Here is a 22,151-nt window from a genome sequence, read left to right as displayed (position 1 = left end):
TAATTTTATTTTAATGAGTATGACTGCAAGGAAGCAACAACATTATTGCTTCCCCCCCTTATGGAGAGGACTGAAAAAAAAAATAGCACTGAAATTTGCTATTATTAGCAATATAGGATAAGTCAAAGCCTTATTTTCCTTAATTTCATATACTGAGATATTCTTTTATGCTCACCATGACAACTCTTAAATAGTATCCTAAAGAAATCATCCCACAACTCAACCCATTAGAATGATGAAGAGGAAAATATTTAACTTCAGAAATCAGATAATCAACAGTAAAATAGTTGAAGACTGTATTTATTAGATAGAACAGAAGGGGAAGTGATTCAAAACAAATTTGAGTCATACACACTAGATCTAAAAAAAAAATCTCAACTTGTAGTTTATTTCATGTTTTACAAAATACATTTACAGAAAAAGCATTAAGTGTTGGAATTACTGGAATCATTAAGCTTTAGTCATTACAAACACTGTATTTTGCCACAATTGGACAGTACACTTATCTATCAAGGAACATCTCAATAAAAATAGTAAGGTATATGAGTCTGTAATATCAAGTTTGTACTCTGCTTTCTGACAAGGCTGCACACAGTTTGATCCTGCTTAGATGAGAAACTGACCCTGCAAGTATGCGATGTTTACATATGTTGACCAGTTACCTGAAATGTCATACACTTTCACTGCAAATTCATACACAATGTCACAATTTAAACAAATTTCTGACCTTTCACAAAATAATGAAATATTTTACGTTGATTCAATAAAATAATGATCATTTATGCATTTTTACAGTTGACTACTTCAAGTCTGACATTAACATTTCAAAAATAGATCTAGAAGAATATTTGATACAGTGATACTTAAGAACCAGTTCTTAACTGAGAATGACTGATACACCAAATCCAGAGCATCAATACAAATGTTTATACATATACATGTGTATGTATATAGTGCAGTACTGTTATTTTTTTAAATTCAACTTTTATTTTTCTAAAGAACTGAGTACACACAGCATCTTAACCCTAATTTATTAATTAATGCAGCAACTCAAGCTTATTTCATGAGCTAAAAAGCCATATTTTTAAAGATGCACACATCCACAGCTAGTTCAGTGAAAATGTCAGCACAGCTACCATTAATCATACTACAGCACAACTCCCAAACTCAGGCAAGCAGAAAGAGTGACCTCTAATTACACTGTCCAGAACTATTTGTGCATTATGTTACTGAGGAAGTTACAAACCTGAAAACAGTAAGGAGAAATGCTACAGCGTACCACCTTTAGCCCAAGCTCCAACACAGCTACCTGAAAAATCAGACTGTCTACCACACTGAACCTACTAATTAGTTAATAACTTCTACTTACCCTGAATTACACCATACCAACTTATCTTTACTTGACTTCTAGGAATAGGGAGATGGTCAAGCTAACGTCCAACAAATAACTGTGGACAGAACGCTGCCAACAAAGCACTGAATCAAACACTGCCACTGTTGAGCAGCTTCTGGTCACCCAGTAAGCGTTCTGACACCCAAGCTCCTCACGACACTCAGCTCCTGTGTAGTGCTTGCCTTTAACCTACTTCCCAACTCCTCCACTCAGTCAAACAGAACCATTTACTCCATCTGTTAACTGCTCCACATAGGTACAGCACTAATTGTACCTAATGTTTCTCATTAATGGCCATTTTGCCTTTGGGATGAGAAGTCTTTAATTAGAGTCTTCCTGAAGTTTTAAAAGTTTAAACTGTCCATTCAAATTCAGGATACTTCAGAGAAGCAACAGTATACAGAATTCAAATGATCTTTCATCAGCAAAACGTACAAAACCACCTGGAGAACCTTGGCCAGGCTTAATTCTATTCAGCTGTCTGTAACATGGCACTTGGGAGTTCAAAGACATGATGCAACTTCTGCATGTCGGTACAGTTCTGGTTACTCAAGAAGTAAGCGAACTCAAGAGAGTGTGAAGCCCAAAGCTGCACTCCTATTTCTCTATATTAAAAGTTCAAATAAAAGCTAAAACCAATTCTGTTTCCTCCTAAACTTTCCATAATAAGCTGAACTTCGTTTAATGAGCAGTAGATGGCACCAAGTGTCACAGTATCACATCCTTTGCATACAATTTGTTCAACATTTGTAAATCTTTTTAGTTTGCAAAATCCAAAACTAGCTTCACTGCTGGTTAATTATGAATTCTTTCATTTTAAAAAGCCCTGAAATTTAAAAATACTTCAGCAGGAACTGAAATTGGTATAGGTCTATACATGAACACTAACGTGACAGTTGTGTGCAGTATGAGCAGTGATCTTTTTAAATGCTCAGAGAGATCATTCAGTGCACAAACTGTGTGAGTGGTTCTGATCTGCCTTCTTAGGGCAGCCACTTTTTAACTTAAAATCCTTCTAAATCCTGTCATTACAGCTAAAATATTCAGTCTTGTTCAAAATGAAGACCAAATTATTAGACATGCCATAAATTTCAAATGCAACACTGAGGAAACATAGAAAGCAGATTAACTGCCTAGAATGCAGAGCACATTAATTGAATTTGTATTATGATTATAAATGTTTATTTTTTTGATGCTATGAAGACTCCCCTGCCATCTAAGGTCTCCAATGACTGACTTGGGAAACAAAGTTCACTAACAAAGGTAAAGAAAACAGGAAGTCTTTCAAGAACTTCCAACTTCAAAGGAATTGTGAAGCACAGCACAAGAACCTGTCTCTAGAAGAACATTATACATACAGTGTCAGTAAGATACAGCCAGGTTAAAACAGCCAGTATCAGATCTCTTTATGAAATCTTTCTGTTCTGCTTTTAAACAACTACTACTAAACACATCCAAACAATAAACATATTAAATGGTTTCATTCTCCACCGTGGTACCCTGCAATGACATGCACATTCCAAAATGATAAGACAACTAAATACAGACAACTGCACAAATTGAAATCAGATTCTGTTAGATTTTTGGACACATTCATATTACATATGATACAGATTTCTAAATCATATCCTCACTGCAGGAGCTGTAGTTAACTAGCTAAATTAACTATTCCACAATCCTAGTTTCTGAAACATCCTTATTTATTATTTTCTTAAATACAGTTAATATACACAGTTTGCTTCCTCAAAGGCTAGGCTCACCCAGAAGAATGAGCAAGTCAGACACTCTTCTCAAGTGGTACAGCAATAGAAGAGAACAGCATAGCCACAGAGTAAGCTCCACGCCAGGGTCACCCAGAGCTTTGTTTAGTACACTTGGAAACAACAGGAGATAACAGCAGCCCATTCATTAGCATCCTCAGTGTGGGAACATTACAGATTTTATGGGCAGCGAAGCATTAACAAAAGGCTGGGGGAGGCAGGAGGAGATAGGCAGACTGGCATACAGAGTGGGTTTATTTTTAAATTGCTTCAGTGTAGTGAAATATTGGGTAGTAGCAGAGAACATGCTGAATCGTGCATTCTTAGAACTGTCTTATATAAGAGCAATTTAAAGCTTTTTTTCCTAAGGGAATCAGACCTGACTTATAAAAGACACTTACATTGCAAGTATATTAATTTGTATGGAATAATGATAATAAAAAACATTAACCTAACATCGAACTACGACACTAAGAATGTGTTAGCAGCACCTCAAAACTGAAATCTGAGGGTGAAAAGGTAGGCAAGTCTTACAGTATGCCCACTGACAAGCTGAGAAAAATGCTGTGCAAGTCTCTCATAGGCAAATACTGAGGGTCACAGCAGAATGACTCAACTTACAGCCAAGTACAAAATCCAGTTAAGAAATAAGAGAAATACTACGCAAGCTATTAAAATTACATGGCAAATAAAGACATCCTTGACAAAAAATAAATCAGGAGCTTTATTTAAAATGAAACAGAATTTCCAGAATTACAAAAGCAACAAAGAGTACATACTTGAAGACACAGTCAGCAATAGATTAAACAGCACAAGTCACTCAGCGAGTGCTGCCTAAACTATGAAGTTGAATCTGGCAGGATCTATCAGTTCAAAACTAGGTATACCTTGCCTCCTTGCTGCACCACGTTTATCACAGCATTAGTTCTTCAAAACCTACTGAACTGCCACAGGTTTAAGAACTGAACACCTACAAACTCCATTCAAGTAAGTATTTCAAAACATGTTGAAAGAAATCTGACTTTAATTAAAGCTATTTTACCTGCAACATGAAAGTAGTGCTACTATCCCTCATCAAAGTAAGTATTTGCTAGAAATCTACTGATACATTGAAAAACCTGAGATGATGGACATGCCATAGAATATCAACATTTCCATTGAAATACCATACTGTGAAATACTACTGTATGCATTATTTTAAAAGCACAGTAAGAGAAAGTTGTTATACTGCTATGGTATTTCCAAGGTATACAGTTATTGGTGCTCATTGATTTAAGGAAGCGGAATGAACTGCCTACGACAGAGCAGGATATTAAGGTTAAAAAATGATAAATTATTTTTCTAATCCTGAATTTAGGCAACAAATATTACATACCCATTAAATCCAGTGACAATTTTCAGGATTCTTTCTTTCATCTCTTCGAAGGGAATATACTCCACATTTGGATTGGGAGGCCCTCTTGGCTCAGGAGCTGAGGTTCTGAAATCATCCATTACTTTCTCCAGTTTGAAAATAAAATAGCCTTTAAATTGAGACCACTGAACCCTGCACAGAACACAAGAATTAAGATATATGCAAGTCAGCCATAAAACCACAGAAAAAACATCATAACTTTATGACTGTAAAATGAAACTCAGGCTACTATGACAACTGCACAATGGATGAAACAACTAAGGTAATTTTTTTTATTATTATTTTTACCAAATTTAAAGCATGATAATTATTTGAAAATTTACAGCAAATCATTGTTACACAAGTTAACAGTCATTAACAACAGGGTAAGCCAGTCCCCCAGCAAAACTATACAAACTATATTGTCCAGAATTACACATCTTTCACACCACCACTAGGCCTACAGCGCAGCCTCAAGTTCTCACTGAACTTGCTGGAAAAAGAAGTTTCAAGTCTGGAAACCATACAGCAGTTGTACACAGTTTGTTTCTGTTACAAAATTGTATGAAAGGCCTTTTGTAGTAACTGTTCTGCACCTAGGCACCCTCAAAAGCATTCCACGGAACCTCTTTTTCTCAGAAAGGCAAATATATTATGCATCACAGTTACCATCTCCTCATAAATAACTGAGAAAAGCATACCCACAACAAATTACCTGGGAATATTGATTACCTTCTGCACTATGACTGGGTTTTACCATTTAAGAATTCTACATGTTCAAGTTTTCAAAAATATGAGTTTCTGAACTGCATACAACAAACAAGGGCAGGAAGTACTGAGAGCCCCTCTGCAGCACTGCCCACACAGCAGACACAGAAGTCATTCCAGGCTTCTGATAGCAAACATTTCTTAACAGCACGGGAAGCAACATGAAAACAACCAATTTATTTCATCACTACCGCTGCATTACACAAGGATTTCTATAATTGTGTTTCACCCTGCTTTAATTATGTGCATTTAACAAAGAAACTTACCTACACTTGTAGCAATTTACTACAAAATTTGAACCCTTCCCTCCCCCTTTTTTTCTTAACTCTTGGAAAACTACACTCAAACCATACCACTCAGTGATATCTGGCTATATATCTGAAGAAAGAAATTGTTAAATAACCAACTTGCTTTTGACAAAAAGATCACCTCTTGGAAGGCAGAAAGATTGGTTTTTGTTGGGTTTTTAATTTATTTATTTTTACTATTTACTTCAGTGAAAGCAATCAAAAATTAGTGTCAAAGGAGAAAAATTCATGTTCCTGTTTCACCAGTCTATGAAAACGACATGTAGAAGTTGCTATCAGCTACTTCTCAACTCATGAAACACATATCTCATATGGAGAGAACCAGTTCATAAACGATGGGCAGAAATCTGTTACCAAACATAACACAAAAATCAAGATGAAAAATACCTTATCCTACAGCTTCACGAAGCAATCTATAGCTACCCCTCTAGGTAATTTAAGTCACCAGCACACACTAAAAGACTGGCACTTAGCCAGACAACTGTAATGAGAAGAGATAAAGACAATTCTCTGTTTTCAAGGGAAAAATAATATACTCCACGTTGCACACACTCCCTGAGAATAACAGCAGCATACAACATCTCCATTACAGCTGCCTTGTTAGAATGGGAGACACTGAAATGAGCAAAGTTTGATAAGTACTTTCCCTGCTTAAACCAACATCCAAATGGAAGTGAAAAAAGCTTCAAAATAGCTTCATGTACAACCTCATTAAGTTTTATATACTAGAAAATAGCTGGCAAACAATTTAAGCTCTGTAAAGAAGCCAAATTGAAAAAATTCCATGGAGAAAACACTATTCATGCATTCTCCTGAGCAGACTTGTTTATAAGAACTTGTTCTTCCCACTCAGCATTGTACAGAATCAGTCCCTTCTAAATACACACTTATGGCTTCTATCCCGTGTTTTCTCTGCCTGCTGACCTGTGACTGAACACAAAAATTCCTCTGAACACTGATCTGTAGAAATATCCTCAGAATCAATACTTTCAAAAATGACTTTATCCTAAGATGCTTTGGTTCAGTGTATTTGCATTCTAAAGTATGAACAGCTTTCCTAAATATATATATATATGTATGTATTAATCATACACATTTTATGTATATCTAAACCATCTTCAATACTTGGGTCATCTTGTATAATCACATCTGTACAAAGATAGATCCCCTAGGCTAACAAGTCTGTAATTCAGATACTCTAAATCATCACAAGAAGGCAGTTCTGCTTAAAGAGTCCTCCTGCTTCCCTCCCACAAACTCCTGCACCATCCCTCCCATATGTGAGCCTAAAGGTTTTGCTCCGATACACAGAAAACTGGAGGGAAAAACAACAAAACCTGATTAAAATAAAAAAGCACCCAGCCAGGAAAGAAGTCACCAGAGGCAGGAAGGAATGAAGCAATCACAGCACACTTCCCCAACTACAGCTTGAACAGATGCATGTATCCAAGCAGAACCACACATCACAAACTCTCCCAAGAGAAATGTAAATGCCTGTATTATATACCTAAAAATTTTAAAGTGAAGAACGTTTAATAGTCAAGTCACAGATGAAAGCATAGAAATTAACAGAGCGCACCAGCCTAGTTTGCCTTTGTGAATTACTTCAATAGATGATACTACATCCAAGGTTCGCTAGTAATTATGCTATGAGATACTGCCAGATTTTTTTAGTACTGTACCATCGTACCTGATTGAACAGACAACAAAATGAAAATCAGAAGAAAGATTTGAGAATATTTACATGTAATTAAAGAGCAAGCATGAGAAAGGGCTGGGGAAATAATCTAGATCCAGAAGATACAAAATGAGCACAGAGTTGAAATGAAGTGCAACAAAATACCCAATGAAAGAAACAAAAAAAAGTGTTTTAAATACCCCCTTCTACTCGCAGAACAAACACAAAATCCCAGGATGGAAGCAGTTCCGTGAAGGACATAAATTTAAGCCCTGTGAAGAAAGACACAAAGGAGTACAATGCAACTCCACAGTTACACCAATACTACTAAAACATACTTGGCCACTGAGAGTGGATGAGGCACAAAAGATCTCCACTGCCAACTGAAGAGTTTTAAAAAACAAAGCTTCACAGCAGCAGAGCTGAAACAAGAACTGACACAACCTTAATTAACGCTGTTCTCCAATAAAAGCAAACCATTTCACACCTGTACTTAAACTAAGTGCTTGCCTGTTGGAAGTAATCCACTGCTACCCATCAACCAACTTGAGAAAGTCATCAATTCCTCTGATAAATAGCACTTCTCAAGAAGGGACAGAGATGACCTTTGGCACAAAGTTCACATAATCTGATGCTGTGCTTTTACTTAAAAGAATTACAAGCTAAAATCCAGCTCTTTCCCAGATAAGACTGCTTCTCTGCTAACATGATTTGCACAGAAGTCATCTTTCCAAAAATGCATAGTAAAAACAAGATTGCATTTTAGATGGATATAATTTAATCCTATCACTCCTACATCTCTGGGAAGGAGCTGATAGGCAGAAGTACTTTCCCTAATTCCCTTACTTAAAATGTGTACTGATGAAACAGAGAAAGCAGCTTTGTCCCTTACTGCACTGCTTACCACGAGAGAGGAGAAACCCCATCAATTCAACAATCAAATGCTACTGCCCGACAGCATGCACTGCAGGAGCCATGAAATCTCAACAAAAAGAGCAAAAAGCCAATGCTGTTTAGCAAAGCTATTCAGGAAAGATGTGGCAAATATTAAAGAGCAAGCATTAAGTAATTCTGAAAGGCTACTGCAGAAACTGAAACAGAGAGTCCTCAAACCTGGAGGATCACAGGAAAACACGCCAGCTTTCAGAGAACTAGACCAAGTAAAGGAAATCAGGCAGAAACTGCAATCCTCCTACTCCTCTCACACCAACACAAGACCTTTCTAACTGTTCTCTAGAAAAGCTATTCACATTGAGCAACCACACCATAGTAGTCTTTTTTCATGTATTTAATATTACACTGGAAAGCTTTCCAAACATGGTGATCCCTAAACTCACTAAATGAGTTGTATATTAAATGCAGTCTGGAGTACAAGCACATCCAAAGTGCAGAAGAGAACTAGAGTAAGTTACGTATCTCCTTTTCCAGCACCTGTTTGTAAGTATCAGATACAACGCTGAGCTACTACATGTGGATTATACACTTTAAATAAACTCTAAACAATTTTAATTTACAAACCTCAATAAGATGCGTGGAAGGTAAGTCAGGACAACACCTAACATTAACTGAAGAACAGGACCAGTAATTCAGTATGCCTGAAATAGGGCTACCTCCTGAAATGGAAGTACTGCAATTATTTCATAAATCTTTCTGGAATTGCTTCACAGATTACAGGTGTAATTAATAACAACATTATATTGGAAGGACGTTAAGCTTCTGGAGACTTAACTATGTACTTAAAGCATTAAGAGTCCCAGTGGGATGTCTGCCTTCAGATTTCACAGTGTTTAAGTTCATTACAAAATCACTTGGTTTCAATTTTAAGAGGATGCCATCTGTTTTGGATAGATACTATATGCCAGAAATAACACAATAGGAGAAAGGAACCAAGAAAAGATATTGAACAAGACCGTGAAAGAAACATCAGAATGTAGCACTCGGTAAAAGCAGGGAGTACCTCCCTTCCACCCCTCTACTGCTACCACTACCTGGCAAACAGAAATAGAAAATAAAAACACTGAACCAAATGGTGTCCTTCAGATGCACACAAACACTTAATATTCAGTCACACTGATTTTAACATGAAGTCCTCAAGGCACAGAATGAAAGAACCAATGGACAGTCACAGACAGGAGTCTCTCACATTAGCTTCCCCCAATTACTGCTTATTTACATTACACTCCCACAGAGACTCGTTTGTAGGAAACAAGCGTTTTTTTTGGGTTGTTTTTTTTTTTTTTTTTAAGTGAAATGATTTGTCAACTTTAATAATTTTCTTCTACACCTTGCTCTAGAGCTCATAAAAAATGAAAGATATGCTGTAGAATGTAATCTCCCCACACTGAAAGAAGTAAAATTAAATTTTCACCCAAGATGGTTCCTCTTCTATTCTGATCTACCAATGAGATCTCCAAAACCATTTGGAAAGTCAGAAGACACAGAAAACAAAGTGCACTCAGCAATCAAACCCCATTCAAACCCCATTCAAATCACCCCATTCAAACCCCAGTGCAAGTGGTACACTTCCCACAGTGCTCTTCAGTCTTGAGGCAACATGCAGCCCAACAGGAACACAGCAGCTCTCCAACCAAAGGCACATCTCTGCCACCAAGGAGTACAGAACCTCCCCTAGGCATGAGATACATCAGGGCAATCCCCTTCCCCCAGGCTGTGGAACTGATGGACTGCAGTCCTCTGGGTGAATGGAGACTGAGGCTACTCTTCCTCACTCATCTCCATTGTCCATGATCACTGTTCTCTCAGATGGGAGGCACTGCCCACCACGTACTTAACCTTACACCTGTCATTTGCACTTACAGGGCAGATCTGCTCTGCTGTCCCTTACACACTGCTGTGATCCCACATATACAGAGGTGATGGAAGTGACTATCCTAACCACAGATAAGGAATAAGATGTGTGACTGATAGAGAGCAAAGCCATTCCTTGAAGCAGCTGTCCTTACATATCAAAAAAATGAACATCTTAACATCACTCTAGCTTCAAATTCACTCAAGTTCAAACTTTTCTACTTCCCATGTTTCAGCTTAAAGCTCACCACTGTTAAGCAATTAATTGTGGTTCCATCATTCTACACATCGCTCTTTTCACCATCAACACACTGCAGACTAACACATGAAATTCCAAGCAGTGATGCTAGATTTACACATCAGAATTCCCTACGCACCAAGCGAAGATAAGTTTCTTAAATACGTCTGGCAAGCAGACAAACTCTCAAACCTAACAGGAAAACTAAAGCCACAAGCAAATGCTGGATTATTTTTCAGCATTTCTGAAGGTGCAATTAAGCTGGAGGTGAGAGCACTGTGAATTTAGTGTGACACCGTGCTTTGCTGTAAGCAGTACACTGCTGTCAGGAAACCAGGCTGGCAAACGCTCCTCCTCAGGGAGTGTCCTGTTAGTATCTCCACCTGCTAACTCATGTAACACTGAAACGCTCTCACATTATCTTCAGTAGGAATTGACCTCATTTTACCTTTCATTTTAATTAAATATATTGAAGAGTTCAAAAGAGGAAAAACTGCCATCTCCTACAAGAACAGAAGGCATATTTCCATTTTCATTCACTGATTATTGGTCAGCCCAAATGGAACCTCTGATCCACCCCCCCTTCTTTTTTCCTTTTTTGAGCTTGACAAGCTCACTCCAGAACCACTGGAACCAGAATACATCAGAGATCCATCTCCTACAGCAGTGTGAGTGTTCACCTCTACTGCTTGCAAATTACTACTGCTATTATCAGGAACAAAGAACAAAACTTAGCTATGGAAACAGCTGATGAAGAAGTAATACCTATAATCATAAAGGGACTAATTCTGATCTCTCCTGATAAACATTCGACTGACTCCAACAGAACACAGCTGTTACACAGAACAGAAAGGGCATGCCCTGGGACTCAGAATTTCTCAAGAAGGATTACTTAATATATTCACTTGAAGACAAACTCAAGCACATTACATTTCATTTCCTTTTATTTTAAAGGCAAAAACTGACCACAGAATGAAAAAGGACAAAACTTTGACTTTCATTCAAGAATTGAATTTCTTATAGCAGAGTTGAAACTGATGCACCAAAGTAACGGAAAGCCTTCAAAACATCCACAAACCACAGGCAGCGGCTGTCTGTACAGATAAAAGGAGGTGATGTTTTCATTACGTTTCCCCCTTTCATTTGAAAACTTAATTTTCTTTGGCTCATAAAAATAAAATGGTATATTTACTAAACTATTCCACTTACTGTGCTTCTGCACTGTGTAAATTCTTATCTTACTTTGATTTCTTTTTCATATAATGTCAGTTACGCACATATCCAAACATTTATAATAAATCTCAAGTTCTATTACAATTACCTTGGATAGTGAGGTTAAAAAAAAAACAACTCTGTGGGTGGGAGTGCTGACTTCTCTCTCACACAAGTTACAATCATACGAGCCCCAAAAATATTTCCATTCAACTGCACAGATAAACATGACTGCATTTGAGTAGCACTGGCCCAAAAGACCAGCAATAGCAGGCAGGCACTGCCTCTGTGCCAAAGTAACTCCCAAGAACCACCCATGCAATGGTCCAGATCTGCCTTTGGGCATTTTGAAATAAGTATGGTTGAATAAGTATGGTTATGTAAATTTAAACAACTCTAACAATTCTCTAGATTCTTCCTAGTTCTTTGTTTTTGTTTTTTATTTCAAATCTAATTTCACTGAAGATTAATGTTGTCTAAGGCAAGCTTCAAGAACAATGTTATGCATTGTGTATTTGAGATTCTGCAGGAAATCCACAGCACAATTCAGAGTGCATCCCATACAATAGATATTCTGCAGAAAAATAATCCATCAGGCAAAGGCACGATATAATTATAGTACTCTACAGTTGATGCATGGAGAATACAGAAACAAAATGGATTATGCTTTCTCAATAAACTTGTGCAGCAGAAGTCTGGGAGCCAACCTTAAGCAAAGTATTACAAAACAACCACTGTGTAAAGTCTTCCTGAATTTGCACATAAAATGACCATCTCTGTAGGAATGGCCTCAAAAGTAAAATCATTCTAAGTAATATAAATAGATATGCAATTATCAAAGCAGTAAATATGTCAACTCTTTCACACAGAAACTAAACTCCATGTACTGAATAATAGAGGGCACTGAATTTCTTCCACATTTCACACGTTTGCCTAAAATAAGCAAATAAGCAATGACAGCTGCTCTAACTCAGGTAGCTATCACATCAAATGAGCAGAGTGGAGCCAGCAGTAACCTGTGGGTCTCGAGAGCAGTAGGTCATACCAAAGTAATAGCGCCAAATCTTTACTATGTTGAGCTGTGAAAACAGATAAAGGAAGAGGCATCCTGTACTACTACTTTGTTGAATTTACTCTGCACTGTAGTACAGCACTTGTCAGCTCACGCATCGTCCCACAGGTACACAGACTTAACTGGGATCTGAAAACAGGGCAAGTGAATAGCACTTCTGTTTCTAATTCCTTCCAAAAATCAAGAATAAGGTCCATCCAAATGATTCTACACAAGGCAGTTCAGTCCTCATACACTAAGCCTGGGTTGAGATGGGGTACTCCATCCCAGTATGACCTGATAAACAAGCTTGAGGTGTTTCTGTGTCATCATACTCCCTTACCACTTCTGAGCCAAGCCTCATCAGCTTTAACCATCTTACCAAATCACTGCTCTATTACTTCTGCACCTCAGCTACCACTGAAATCTTGTAACTGTTCTCAAGGAGTATTATCTCTGAACCTAGGAGACCTGCCAAACACATCAGCTTGTGAAAAAGCAGTATCAGCCTTGTTTATCCACAAACCAGACAAACCACCCTCCTGCCAAGACAACCAGACTTCTTTGGATCCTCCCTCTTATATGATGCACATTGCTTTGTTCCTCTCCCACTGTGTGTGCCACAAAGAACAAACCTTCCCAGAATCTGCAGGTGGGAACACAAGGCTCAGCTGATGAGCAAGTTCATCAGCTACACGACCAAAGCAAAAACAGACATCCCAGTTTCTGTAAAGGGTAATATGAAGTGGAACGATACCCAACCATCTGGAAAGTACTTAAATAGTAAGGATCAAAGTCATCAAAAAACAGCAGAGTTGAGGCCCACTGGAAAACAGAGGTAACACTGAGGCAGACAAATAAAGAATGCAGAAGGAAAGCTTAATGAAGGACATCAACACAGGAAAATTAAAGACAATGGTCAAAAGCACATGCAAGTACACTAACTGGTATGAAATAACAGTGGGTTTTTAGCCCAAAGTAATGGTGAACTACCTGCAAAAAGATGAACAGTCTGCTCATAAGAATGTGTATAAGTAACACAGATGTACACAGCAGCAGGGAAGAAAGATGCACGTGCAAATGAATACCTGCACGCACACTGGCACATTTGCAGATACAGCAGTCTGATCACTGGGAAAAATTAGCACTACTGTTGGGATCTTGACTTTTGTTTTTCCTTCCACATGTATTCCACGGGGAGATGCAAATTTGAAGGATCAGTTCACCACACAAACCTGACACTGGTAGTTTGACCTTTGTACTACAAATCCCTCCTCTCCCAACTGATATGAAACGACAATATATAAAAATAAAACAGTACAATAGCATGCATTTCCTCAAGGAGCAAGTGATTTCATCAACATCACAATGACTTCTCTGAAGTACCACAACTGTACGCTTGCTACATACGTAACTTTTATAATACAGATACATTACAGCTCCTTGTTCCTCATCTTTTAGCAAGATAAATCAGCTCACTGTTTAAACAGAGTTTCCTGTCCTTTGGAGGCATGAGTGGATTCTGAGACAGAAAACACAGTATGGGTGGAATTAGAGTTAGTGGGGAATAACAATAGGAAACAATGCAAGGAAGTTTACTCACATCTCTCTCGGTTCATTTACCAGCATGGAAATAGAAGAGGCCTATACTAACAAAAACATGCAGACTTCTTTCAGAAAATAACTCATGGCAGGAACTTGAGAATTGTTTTATTTCATTTTGAAACCTTCATAAGGAATTGCATTCCCTCAGCAGTTTTAAAGATTTCAAGAAAATGATTCTCTTCTAAATAAGAACTAACTAAAAAAGCTAACATGCACAAATCAAGCAACTAAACAATAGTCAAATAAAACCCAAAAACCCTTATAGAAAAATCAGACAAATTTAAGCATGTTAGGTGAACTAGAAGTCATACAGCTATAAAAATTTATATATTTGAAACAAATCACTGCACAAAAGGTCACAATACATCATTAAAACACTAAAGGTAAGAACAGGAATTTATTCCTGGATGCTTTCATTGCTACCATCTCCGCTCAAATCTTTTCTGCAGGGTGGCAAACTACTTCAGTGCTACAACATAAAAGCTGAACTGATACAAGTTTAAGAACAGCTCCAAAAGCCTACTAAGAAAACACATTTACTGCCACACCGGGTATGTGAAACAGTATGAAACGGCTGAAAAGGCTTTTTGCTCTTATCTCTGAAAGAACTACGGTTATATAACTCACATTTACAGTTATGTAATTTAGCAACAGCAAACCACGTCTGATCTACCTGACTGACTTCTGTGATGCAATGACCGACTCTGCAGACAAGCAAACAGTTAAACTTGACTTCAGCAATGCACACAGCACAGCCTCCCATCATATCTTGGTAGTCTACAGACTCAGAGGACACCAACCCTCCCCAGTAGTGGACAACAATGTTACAGTGGTGGAAGCAGCCCATAGAAAGGAGAGTATGAATGTCATCTGGAGGGACCTCAGACAACTGAAGCAGTAGGCTAGCAGGAACATCATGAAACGCAACAGAACCACATACAAAATCCTGCAGCTGGAATGGAGCAAGCCCATGCAAGAGCCAAGGCTGGGAACCACCAAGGTAACTGCTCTACAGAAGAGGATCCTGGGTGCTCTGGACAGCAAGATGAACATCAGCCACACGGCCTTGGAGTGAATGGCAGCTGCCACCTGCACAACAGGTGTGTGTCAGCACTATCAGCAATGTTACCTCCTGCCTAGCACCAACAAGTCTCCCACTGCTATTCTACATCCAGAAGTTGTGCAATACAAACAATATAGAAGGCCACTTAGATGGTAACAGCTGCAGCACACAACCTGCGGGGGAGGTCATGGACGCCTGTCTTCTTCTGGAAGACAGAAAGCTCAAAGGAATTTAACTACTGTCTTTCACCACTGGAGGTGTAATTGCGTATGGACAAGATGGAAACAGGCTCCCTTCAGGATTGCTCAAATGAAGGGTGAAAAGCAGTGGACCCAAATTACTCCATGGAAATTCCAACTGGCTGCAAAGAAAGCAGTTCCAAAGCAGTTTCTCAGTTTCTGCATGGTTCTGTGGTGAAAGCCATGCAACAAACAGGTTATGGAAGTACCATGACACATTTTTGCAAGAAAACAAAACCTGAGAAGCTTTGGCCTAACTTGGGAGTTAGCTCTAGTTAGTACTAGGTCAGACTGGATGGCCTCCAGAATTCCTTTCCAACTTGTATTATTCTGTGGTGACACTGAAGATGGCCCTATCTGGTCTACAATCAAATGTATTAAGCTTGACCCAAGAAACTTTGCAGGACTGCATTTATGTCAGTCCTCAAGGAAACTTCAACATTCAAGCTTAGAAGAGGTGCAGATTTATAATTCAGGCCTTCTAGGGAAACTAAGGGGAAACAATCTGACTACATTAAGAAATGGAAAATATTTTAATGGCTCTTTATACTGTATTCAGAGTAAGAACCGGTACAATAACATGACACCCAGACCAGGCCAGCACTCTCTGCATAGGACTAGAACTATTTTAGTTTATCATTTCTGCACATATTTTGTGTTTTTCAAGATTTTGGTACATTACCACTTATTTCTGCATTTCTTTACTGTCAGGAAGGAGCTGTATTGTACCTTGCATCATAGCAAGACATTAAAACTGTGCTTTTTAAGTTGCCTGCCCCTAGGGCAGGGGAAGCACAGAAAGAACTGACAAATGAATTTTTTATTTCATTTGTTTTCTGCATTTTATCTTCAACTTTAGAACCAAAGGAAAATTCCAGTAAGAAGCAAATTCTTGCTGAGATACCCAAATAAATGATTTTAAATGATTTAGAAACATTTTTGCTACTGAAGGGCAGTGACTTTACATCCAGGAAAATTTCCTAAAAGGTAAGAAAAACATTTTAAAGACAAGACAACGGAAAGTTATTTTCATTTCATGTATCTTGCTTCCAGTATCACAGTGCCATGAATTGTTTTGTACCATTCTTAAAGCTGTTTCTACTTTAAAAAAGAAAGTTGATTTCTTAAAAAGAATAAATAATATTAACATATCATGATTTTAAAAGAAGTCTTTTAGACCATGAAGCATTAGGAATAACAAACATCATCTATTCACATTCCCCAGCTTTTGAAGCCATGCTGATCTTTTACAATCTATAGAAAAACACGCCAGAACAATCCTTGCTGACTAACCTTGGCCTCACCAAGGAAACTCCACGTTAATACCTCAGTGAAGCCAAGTCAATTAAGGAATACAGAACTCCTTTGGAAAAAAAAAACTCCTAAGACTTAACACAAGATTAAAAAAGGTTGAACCATAAACTTTATATATCACCTAAGGCTAAGTCTTACCATAGCAACTGTTCAAAAACAAAGCTATTTCAAAGTAATCAAGCAATCAATTCTCTGATTCTGTTCACGTATAATAAAAGATGTTCAGACTGACTCTCATAAAAGCAGCTCATAATCTTATGAATAGTTAAGTGAATGGCTAACCTTGCACAAGATAGTCTCAAGCTTCAAACGCATGAAGTTAATACTTTGGTTTCACAATCAGGCTTTTACATGAGGCACTGATAACATAACTTAGGTTACACTAACAATGTAACCAAATTTAGCAACATTTTTATTTCAGAACAAGGCATTTAATTACTAAAGATACTCTGGAGAGCCTTACACAGCTGCAGTGCTGCTTCACACAACCCACCCTCTGTCCCTGCCTCTCAGCCCCTCAGCTGTGCTGCCCTGTGCCATTCCCACTGACCTGGGCACAACACCATGCACCAATGAACCCTTTCTTGTTAGAAACACGATTGCCAAGAGAAAAGTTACAACTGCCAGCAGTTCCCTGCTCCAGGTTTCCATGCAGCCATATAAACAGTTGAACAAGCACAAGTGAAACAGTGACACAAGGGCTGCACTAGCCAAGTCCGCTGCCAAAAGAAACAAGGGTGAAATTACAGCTTAACCTATACCTGCATGTACCTGCTCCTAGTTCACTGGGATGAATAAGAACACTGAAACCAACAGTGGCAGGGAGGTACTCAATGGCTTAAGAGAGACCATGCTTTCAACCTGTTAGGGAAGTGATGCATGCCATAATCACACTTCTACGTAAACCTCGGAAAAAAAACAACCATAATTTACTTTATTAGCACCACTTCCAAGTAGTTTTTGCTTGTTTTTTTTTCACAAGAACTGCTATAATGATGTCTAAAAGAGGTATGCAATGTGAAGGGCAAGAACACTGCATTTTAACCCAGGACAGAACAGAAGCAGCATCTGTCAGAGCAAGTTACAAAGCAGACAGAACCCCCCCAACCACTATATTACACTACTAGAAACAATAACTCAAAGAAAACCCTGTCACGTTTCACTCGTCCCTGTCTGCCTTGGTGCTCACACACACGGGTACTCTGTGCTACTCTAGGAACAGGCTGTGACTGAGCAAAACCCATTGTACTTCAGTAAGCCTGCAAATTGTGCAATTACCCAACTTAATCATGTTTAGTTTTTTCAAACTGAGCTCTGAACTTCAAAATAATCCTAATAAATGTTACTACAGGGTTATGCTTGTGAAATTCATTATCTTAATTCCAAATAATGCATTTCTTAGTGTTTGAGATTTCTATTAAATTATTTTTGCATAAAATGCGTTACAGAATATTCAGCTTATTTCAAATTGATACATTCAGTAGGTTACATATGGTTCTTATAAGCACACTAAGGCTCTTTACATGGATGACCATCACAAAATTTTAATTTTCACTGATTCCTTCCTGATATTTTGATGTATGACATATCAGTGAAAACTGAAGCGTATTAGATGAAATAGAATTCAATAGACAATGGGAAGCAAATCAAATGGTTAAAACAGCATTTCCATGTCATCCTCCAGATTACACTGAATACTTCTGATGCTCATATCTGACACCTGAAAGTAAAAAAATTGATGTAGCAGAAAGGTTTGAAGATACTGAAAAAATGCTACAAATCAGGGAAAAAAAAACCAAGTAAAAAACTGAACACACAAAAGGCAAGGGCCTGCATGAGTCCTGATGGCTCCCATTCAGGTTAAGGCAATAGGTTTTAAACATTTTAAGAAAAAAATCCATAACACAGACCCAGGAAGCACAAGCATGAGCCCACACTGAAAGAAGTGCTGTCCCAAAGCATGGTGTATTACAGCAATGTACGTCTGCTGAGCCATAGCCTCCTATTCAAAGACCAAAGTACATTTTATGACTTGTTTTTCCTTCAAAACCACTGATTCCAATAATGCTAGGAAGACAGAAAAAAAAGAAAGAGAAAAAAAAGAACAATCTCCCGTGGGTCGGAGAAGCTGGGAGTCTGAACAAAGCCCGGCGCCGACAGGGCACGCCGCATCCCGGCACTAGGCCTCGCAAACAAGGAGCCCGGCTGCCACAAAGTGAGCCAACAAGGGCAGCGCGCGCAGACAAGCCTTCCCGCTTCCTGCCAAATACAGAGCAATCCGGAAGTCACCCCGCGCAGCCCGGCCCGGCCCCGCAGCGGGGTGACCCGCAGCCGCGGGCAGCAAAGCTGGGCCCGGGTTGTCCGTGTGAGGCACCTTCCGGGGCACACGGCCTGCCCGGGGCACAGCCCGGCGCCGCTGTGGGCAGCGCCAGTACATGCTGCGGGTATTACAGAGATATGCCACAGGTAACGCTGTAAGGGAAACTTTCCATTTAAAAAAAAATAAACGTCGCGTAAACTGTAGAAAAAGCAACAGGTTTCCTATGCTGGGCAGGGTCGGTAACGCCTGGAAGACACCCCCACCCTGTACAAGAGGCTCCTTATTAGATTAAAACTCTCTGCCAGCAAAGAGAACAAATCCACCTAGAGTCAGCACACAGCAAGGGGATCTCACTTAGCCCAGGACAGCATCCCACTAACAGACAGAGCTCCAAAGCGACCCATTCCCACAGCGCAGACATCCCATAGGCCGCAGCAGGGGTCACGCCGGCCCCACTTACATGGTCTCTCCCGTCTTGGCAACATGGCAGAGGAATTGGTCTAAGATCGGGCACACCTCCTTCTTCCCTCTCTTCTCAAAGTCTGTTGGTGTGAGGATGGCACGAGAAGAGTGAAGAAACAGAAGACAGAAAGATAAAAAAAATATATTGAAAATCGTAACCACCGCTTGAACTACCAGCACGACTCTCTCAGAAACACCCTCCTGCTTCAACAACACCTCAGTTGATCCCAACAGCTCCTCCAACTTTCCAGCCCTGGGAAACGCCACGGTATTTTCTCGTGGAGAAACGCGCGCACCTGGGCGGCAAAAGTTGGTGCGCGACTTCTGGGGAGCGGCGGCCGTGGCTGCTCCCCCCCCTCGGGGACGGGACAGCCCGCAGCGGCCGGGACGGGGAGAGCTGAGGCAGAGAAGGGCGAGGGAGCGCCGGGAGGAGCCCCGGGCGAGGGCAGCCCGGGGGCTGCGGGCCCACGCTCGGCCCTCCCCGTCCCTACAGCGAACCCCCGGCCGCCCCCACCCGAGGGACCCCGCGGCCTCCACCCCGGAGAAGGAGCGCTCACCCCCGGCCCCTGGAAGTCCCCGAGCAGCCCCGCACCTCCCCTCAGCGCGGGGACACCGCTCCCCCACCCCCCGCCGCTCGCGCCGCACCACCTTTCAGCGCCTCCTGCAGCCTCTCGACGTCCATGATCCGCGCCCGCGTCCCCCCGCCGCCCTCCGCGCTGCTCCCCTCCGCCGGCCCCCCCCCCACCCCGCACAAGCAAACGGGCTCCCGGCGCCGCTCGCACAGACACAGCCCGGGCTCAGCAACCTTCCAACATGGCGCCCGGGCCGTCCCCGTGCGCGGCCCCGACAGCCCGCCCTCCTTCCCGCCGGGGGGCGGGGGCGCGCGGGAGGCGGGGCCGCGCGGGCCCTGAGGGAGGCGGCCCGGGGCGGGGCGGTCTGCGCCTCGCCTCAGGCCGGGCGCGCAGCGCCGGCTGCTCGCTGCCCGGCCCTGCGCAAACAGGAGGGAAAACTGCGGCAAATCTCGTATGTGGGGGACTCTCTTTATCCAACATGCCGTAACAAGGTGCTTTCCAAAGTGCTGCGTTGGAGCGCTGAGTGAGAGAACTGTCTGTTCGGTGCCACGGACCGTCACCTGTTAAATAACAGTGAATGGTATTTCCTGCTGGACACAAGTCCATGAGAAGTCCCAACATTGACGTTCTGGCACTTCTACTTACCTGTACCCCAGGGCAGCATTCAGTAACCATTAAGCAAATAACTAAAGAGCCAGAAACACGTCTGAACTCCTAGGGAAAAATAAACACACAGAAGGAGATGGCATTAAAACCATTAGTGAATTTAGCAGTCAGTTTTCTCCTGGTCACTTTGCTCATCACAAAGATGTGATGGAAGAATCAGCAATGGCAACATGAGGAAGACGACTATATACAAACACTGGGTGCTGTGCTCCCTGCGGAGCTAACAAGGACAGCCATACCACTTCAACCCCAGCTCCTGCGCCCACCCAGCCCTGCCATGGCCCCCTGCGGTACACTCGCCTTTCTGGCATCAGAAACCTGCCTGCTGAAACAAGGCAGTGTTACACTGCCTGGAGCAGTAAAAACATCCTCCCTCAAAACATCAGTCAGTACTCCACACGGTGAACAAGTGATAAGTCTCTTCCATGTAGAAAGGTTGTGTATTAGGCTGAGAACAGCAGTGCTGATACACCAACAGCAGAACAGGACAATTCAGGTTGCAGGCTACCCTATGTTCTCTTCCTTGAGGTTAACTTTATTATTTTTAAAAAGGTATCAAAGTCCAATTAAAGCAACAGAACTAATAGCCTACCTTTGCAACCTTAAGCACAACAGAAGAGTGGAGAACGTACCTTTCCTAGAATGCAGTTTCTCTGACTTGCTTTCACGCCCCAGCTGTGTTTCCCCCAGGCACCACATGAGCTCACCTCCTCTGCATAACTTGCTCTTTGCAGTAGCTTCTGGAGGTGGTCACATACTCTCCATCCCACCAGCCAAAACAAGCCTAGAAAGGCATAAACATACATTAAAGTTTTGGTTCTACAGTTCATTACGTCTTTGGACCCTTGCATACACTGCCAAAGAAAGCGGATATTTTCTGGTTTAAGTCCTCTTTTTCATACTAATTGATAAAGAATGCTTACAAAAAAATCTATACAAACTTTCCCTTTACACAAGAAAGTACTTTAAGGAGACAGCAATCTGTCATTTTTTCAAGGTTTCATTGCCCAGCTCATACAACATAAACAGTAAATCCACACTCCCCATCTTTTTCATCTCTCCTCCTCCCTCTACTGCAAAAAGATAATGATTTCAAAGTATATACTTCCAAAAGCTTTTTGTTTCCTATAGGAAAGATATTTTCATTTAAATCTTGTTTTGTTTTCAGAATGCATTTTAGGATGAAGCTGAGAGCAGGGCAGCCTTGCATGTTTCAAAACCCATATCCCCTCAGCTGACTGAAAAAAATATTTCAATTCACAGCCATTCGTCTTTCTCTTCCATCTGCAAGGGATAAGCAT

The 22,151-nt window shown here is 40.5% G+C and overlaps 1 protein-coding gene across 3 annotated transcripts in view; it reads right to left on the bottom strand.

The window, feature by feature from the left end:
- Positions 1-22,151, bottom strand: part of PPP4R2 (protein phosphatase 4 regulatory subunit 2) — a 34,172-nt gene that overhangs the window by 6,075 nt on the left and 5,946 nt on the right. The window contains exons 2-6 of one of the 3 annotated variants that reach the window (XM_046899986.1): positions 21,483-21,634; positions 20,830-20,898; positions 20,418-20,744; positions 19,611-19,692; positions 4,529-4,699 (exon numbers count right to left, since the gene is read on the bottom strand). In XM_046899986.1, coding sequence (XP_046755942.1) covers positions 4,529-4,699; positions 19,611-19,692; positions 20,418-20,744; positions 20,830-20,848 — 599 coding nt within the window. In that variant the 5' untranslated portion in view covers positions 20,849-20,898; positions 21,483-21,634. Of the gene's footprint in view, positions 1-4,528; positions 4,700-19,610; positions 19,693-20,169; positions 20,745-20,829; positions 20,899-21,482; positions 21,635-22,151 lie in introns of those variants that run through there. The other 2 variants (NM_001006142.2, XM_046899987.1) reach the window with 2 other exon arrangements.

This window comes from Gallus gallus, chromosome 12, assembly GCF_016699485.2.
Source record: "Gallus gallus isolate bGalGal1 chromosome 12, bGalGal1.mat.broiler.GRCg7b, whole genome shotgun sequence".
Classification (NCBI taxonomy): Eukaryota; Metazoa; Chordata; class Aves; order Galliformes; family Phasianidae; genus Gallus; species Gallus gallus.
The sequence above is the reverse complement of the archived record's forward strand: the minus strand, read 5'-3'. Positions and strand labels throughout refer to the sequence as shown.